This window comes from Euleptes europaea, chromosome 6 (assembly GCF_029931775.1).
Source record: "Euleptes europaea isolate rEulEur1 chromosome 6, rEulEur1.hap1, whole genome shotgun sequence".
Classification (NCBI taxonomy): domain Eukaryota; kingdom Metazoa; phylum Chordata; class Lepidosauria; order Squamata; family Sphaerodactylidae; genus Euleptes; species Euleptes europaea.
The window spans coordinates 59753447-59759446 of record NC_079317.1 but is presented as its reverse complement, the minus strand read 5'-3'; the positions used below and the strand labels follow the sequence as shown (position 1 = coordinate 59759446).

The window sequence follows — 6000 nt, the reverse complement described above, 5'->3', positions numbered from 1 at the left end:
CTTGATGGCACTTAACACACACATACACACACAATGACAGAATAGAAAAGGACATAAATGGATAGTAATGACTGAGCTAGGTCCCTGTCATCACCCCCTCCTCCGCTATGCTAACTTTCAAAGAGAAGAAATGGTAGATAAAATGGCTCGAGTCTGGGTGAAAGTTAGGTAGATAGTCATAAAAATGGGACTGAACACTACATGGACCTTTGTCATGAGAATTAGCTGAGAGTAATGACACTTAGTTGACAAGGTAGCTATAAAAAGCAGATACAACAAATGCTACAGGCTTCATGAAATAAATGACAAATAGCATTAGGGGGAAAAAAAACCCTGACTTTAGACAGCCAGAAAACTTATATGTCTTTGATGGATAAATGAGATGTGCCAAAAATGGTGGAAACTTTTAAGGCAGAAGTCAGCTTTGCTAATTGGCTCTGCAGAAAAAGCCTTTGAATGTATTTCCTTGAAATACAGAACACAAACGGGAGATTTTTAATTTGTGGCTTCCCTAAGAAAGCATGTTAGGTTATCCCTGCCAGCTAAAACTTGTGAAAAGTAGTGTTAATTAAAACTGTCAGGCTAGCCCAAAGACTGGCTGCCTTGAAGTTGGCCTACATAACTGTTTCTCTGGGGACATTCTTCCCGTTCTCCAGGAAATACAATACGTATGCAAAAATCCACTGGCAAATATCAATGTATATGGTAAAAGTAGCCGTAAACGTAAATACCGATGCTTTGAGTTGAGATGAAAGAGGCACGGCTAGTCTCATGTGACCTGTGGATCACTGAGAAGGAACATGTGTATGCAACAAGGATGTGCCACATAGGGCTACTCTGAGCACTATGCACCACCAACTCATTTGCACATTTATGTACACATGATAGCAGCTATGGCAAATCCCACCTCTCTAATACATGGACCCATATGGTTGAGAAAATTCATTTTGTATTTGTAAAATATATTTGTAGCCAATGTTGTGTAGTGGTTAGAGATCCAGGTTTGAATCCCCACCCTGCCATGAAAGGTAGCTGGATGACCTTGAGCCAGTCACACACAATCAGCCTAACCTACCTCACAGGGTCACTGGTGTGAGGATAAAACGGAAGAAAGGAGAATGATGTACGCCGCTTTGGGTCCCCAATGGGGAGAAAAGTGGAGTACAAAATGAAATAAAATATATTTTAAATTAATATAAAAATGTTATGTTCACAAATTAAGTTTTGAAGTGTATATATACAATGTTTTATACAGCAGGGTGAATGGTAGTAAAAGTAGCCTTGATGATGGAGGAATTACGCAAAGAAGCAGCCATGCCTGAGGTGAGGAGGGAGAAGCATACCCCCCCAAAGAACTTTTAAAAGATATAAAAAATATTGTAATCAAGTGGGCAGCTTCGAAAAGGAAAAGGGAATCCCCTTGCTGGTGTTCATCGCTGTTTTCTGTTGAAATGGCATACTTCCTCCTCCCCCTACTTGAGCAAGGAACAAGAGCTCACAGAATGATACAGGCTCAGAAAGCTTGTTATTAATCACAATGATGTCCCAGGCATTCACACTATCACAGCCCAGTGCAGTACTCACTGAATCATAGGAGACGGCACTTGCAAGGTGGGAGCATGGGGGAAGTGTTGCTTCTTTCCTAGAGGCTAAATCCTGTATGGCCAACAGGGAAAATGCGACTTCCTTGAAATGGGAGTGCCAGCTTACCCAGTGAGGTATATGGCTGCACATACCATCATCTGACGAACACATTTTCTAGAAAGGCACAGTTTCTCAGCATCAAGGTCTCCTTTCATAGCATGGGAATAACAGGAACATTTTACCTATGATGGAAGGTGTGTTACACAGTTGAACAATTAACAGTGTGTCTCCTGTCTTGTTACTTGCCTGTTCTCTCCTATCTCCACATGTTTATTCCCTATCAGTTGCACATACCACATTCTCACTGCTCAACCCACATAGCAAGTACCATTCCACCTCAATCAGCAACCACATAGGGGCTGAAATATGCATTTGGCATTTTACACCTCATTTCCAAGAGTATTCCATTTGCAAAGCAATCTATTAGACTTCCTCAGGCCAACTTTTGTTTTCAGAACCACACATTTCCACGGGATGGTCCTGTGTGAATTGACTAACAAAGAGTTATGATGCATAAATCCAGTTACATCCAGCACTTTCCTTGCTAATGGGAAGCACAGTAAAATGACCCCCTCCCCAAACAGATATGCAAGCTCTACCAGAAAAGTGTGTTTTAGAAAGGGAGTAGGGATTTGGCACAATGAAATGGACAAGCAGGAGCAATGTCTATTGCCAGCAACAGACTGAGTGCTGTATCCCTTGAATTCCTCACACCCTGGTTTGGATTTGGCAGTGGTTTCCCAGCTTGCAAAGATGGCAGTGATATTTAGTGGCCCCGGCAAAAAAGAAGGTACAGATGTAGTTGCTCTCACTGCACAAGTATCTGCAGAAACGACAGGTTGCTAACTTCACCTTCTTATGAGATCCCCACCTGATCCCAGCCTCTCTGACTAAAGATAGAAAGAGTGCAGTGCAAACCCAATTAGTGCCAATGGTCTCTGACTATAGGTCATAGGTGTCAGGAAACAATATCGTTCAGAAATGCCACTCTAACATGGCTACTGGTGTCCCAGAGTCCTTGACCAGCTTGCGCACTGGACCAAATGAAAGATTCATCAGACTCAGCTGGGGAAAGCTGCTGCTGAATTTAACATCACAGCTTCTAGGGAAAGGAAACATATAAATAAACATTAAAAGTGAGCCAAAAGAGTCTCTGGATTGCATCCAACCAGCCGCACAGGCACAGTCTAGCTCAGGCTCCTTAGCAAAAGGCAGTCTCTGGGCTCCAAGTGACACAAAAAGGCTAGTCTCTGAGTTCCTCCTCAAATAGCAGGCAACATCCTATCTCATCACTGCTAAGGATGGCGGAGAAAGTGGGACAAAGGTCTCTGCAGGTGCTTTAGACCTCACTCTCTGTTGAAGGTTTGCGTTGGTGCTTCCAGCCTGTGTCCAGGAGGGAGCCACGACGCTCCGGAGTAGCCGCTGCACTGATGCTGCTGCATTCCGACTGCTCCTCCTGCAACAACTGCTCCGTTTCGGCATCATCCAGCGAACCAGAACTGGCTTGGATCGAGACCGTGTCAGTCTTCATGCACACGTGGTCTCGGAGAATACATCCCCGAGAACTCCGTATCTGTTTGAGGTCATCCCAATCAGATTCATCACTGGACAAGAGGCACATCCCTTCTACAATCTTGATCTTTTCCTTGGTGTAGTCATGATCAGGGCCAGCCTACAGAGACAACAGAGATGTGGTTAGTCGAACAGCAAAGCAGAAGCTAAAACACGAGAACAAGAACCGATGGAAGGCCGACTCCTGCCATGTACTGAGAAGGCAATAAAAGACCAAGGAGCACAGCCTCCTACTACAAGGCAGAACCGCTCCGCTCCATTAGAAATGTGAAAGCCTGGAAACATTTGGAAAGTGGGAGGGGTCCTCACTTTCCCCCCTCATGTTTACCCCCCTCCCCAGTTTTTCCAATCACAAAGTTGGAAATTCTGGGCAGAACTGGAAAAAAACTCCTGGTAAATATTTTCTCTTTTAGAATCAGTGAAATGTATTTAAAGACAAGGCTTTACTCACTCAAAATGCATAGTATAAAGATTCAGATGGAAGATAATCTACACCATTAAACGATGATAATATATATTGTAGGTAAAGGTCCCCTGTGCAAGCACCAGGTCATTCCTGACCCATGGGGTGATGTCACATGCTGACGTTTACTAGGCAGACTTTGTTTACGGGGTGGTTTGCCAGTGCCTTCCCCAGTCATCTTCCCTTTACCCCCAGCAAGTTGGGTACTCATTTTACCGACCTCGGAAGGATGGAAGGCCGAGTCAACCTTGAGCCGGCTATCTGAAACCAACTTCCGTTGGGATCGAACTCAGGCCGTGAGCAGAGCTTGGACTACAGTACTGCAGCTTACCACTCTGCACCACAGGGCTCATATTGTACATAGACACTATTTTCAAACATATTTGTATAATGTGATTAATTACAATTAATATGCTATAGTTCATATGATAGTATATTATTGAAGATTCAATGTTTTCAGTTATAAAGTGTAGTCTCAATAACCAAATACGTTGCTAGTTCTACTGTGAATTTATGAGACTGTTTCTGTCCAAATAACATAGTTTCTTCTTTTTTCTACAAAATCTGTCCTATTTTCAGCTTTTATTTTTTTCTCTACTTCAGAAGGCAAAGACTAGGTAATAAGGTCACACAGGGTGCTGCAGTTTGCAGATCTCTTTAATATTGGATGTATTCACAGTTTTGCTTACAGCAACAGTGCAATCCTAAACATAATTACACCATTTTAAATACACTAAAGTCTTAGGAGGGTATAACTCTGCTTAGGATAACACTATAAGGCATCTAATTTTTAAATTTCATAAATGTGTCAAATAGTACAATTTTATATGCTGTTCTATAAATTATGCCTTTTATGTGATAAAAATTATTGCATATAATTTGTAGTCTGCTTCCAGCTTGAGAACTGTTTTTATGACACTTGTTTTAAGCTGTGTGTGCGTTAAGTACCATCAAGTCGCTTCCGACTCATGGCAACCCTATGAATGAAAGTCCTCCAAAATGTCCTATCTTTGACAGCCTTGCTCAGATCTTGCAAACTGAAGGCTGTGTCTTCCTTGTTTTAAGCTGCTCAAGGTTTTATGCTGCTTTTATGCTTACACTGGCTCTTTAATAGTTTAACTATTAATATTTATGGTGCTTTCTGTTTTTATTTTGCTTGAGTTTGTAAACTGCCTTCAGCAGGTCCTATGGAAAGATGGCACAGAAACTTTCTAAATAAATAAATACACCTCCCATTTTGCTTTCCCACCAAGGAAAAAAAATGATTTCACAATTTCTGGACATTTTACACCTCATTCTTGCATTTTACAGCACTATCCAGACTATAGTATGCCACTAAGAAGAATTAAGGCTATTGAGAAAAATTGCTCCAGATGACCAACCCAAACACCATACTATGGTACTATTGGAAAGGTTGAGAGTCCCCCGCCTGAGACCGTGCCCTCCTATGTGAGCTTGCTGACAATCCCAGGTCATAGATGTGCCTTTATGCTTGCCAGACTAAATGCTTATCCAACTGCAGAGTTGTCAGGTCGTTTTTCGAAAATTCCCTATTCTGATCGAGTTTGTGAATGTAAATCTGGAGATATTGGGACTGCACCATCTTTTATTGTTTTGCCAGCACTGGTCAGCTCCTAGGTTGCGTTGTGACCTAAAAAGCAGTGATCACTGAGATACTAAGAATAATCCAAATGTTTTGCGAAAATTCCCTACTCAGATCGAGTTTGTGAATGTAAATCTGGAGATATTGGGACTGCACCATCTCTTATTGTTTTGTCAGCACTGGTCAGCTCCTCGGTTGCGTTGGATCACCCCAATATTGTCTAAATACAAACTTCCCTTGGAGTCCTGGGTGATATCCCACATAATGGGAGATACTCACCCTGATATCACTAGTTCTGTTGCAAGATTTTTGGCGGAGGTGATGTCGCTCAAACGTCAAAACAAGCATGTAAGCTGCGAGTTGAATGTTGAAACAAATTTTGTGATTTCAATGAGGCTGGTTCAGGGGGAATCTATTGTTATGGTATTAGTGATGCTATGTTTAGTAATTGTTTTCTACTGTGTTTTAACCTTAAGTATATGTTGGGTGTTGTAAATTGATTATTTGGTGTTGTATTATGTATTATTGTTATGGTTAAGCTCAAGACCTTTGGTCAAAGGAGCTAGTAAATAAATGGAAATAGAATAATCCAAACCTACCCACCAAAACAGATTTTTTTTTGGAGATCTAACTCCAGACCAGAAATCTCTCAAGCTCTGACAGTTTCTGACAAATCTGATAATGAGAGCAAAAATCAGAGATCATGGATGGAAGGGGA

General features: G+C 41.7%; 1 protein-coding gene across 1 annotated transcript in view; it reads right to left on the bottom strand.

The window, feature by feature from the left end:
• Nucleotides 1-2635: 2635 nt before the first annotated feature.
• Nucleotides 2636-6000, bottom strand: part of LRP4 (LDL receptor related protein 4) — an 81217-nt gene continuing 77852 nt past the window's right edge. The window contains exon 41 of the mRNA XM_056851910.1: nt 2636-3316. Coding sequence (XP_056707888.1) covers nt 2984-3316 — 333 coding nt within the window. The 3' untranslated portion in view covers nt 2636-2983. The remainder of the gene's footprint in view (nt 3317-6000) is intronic.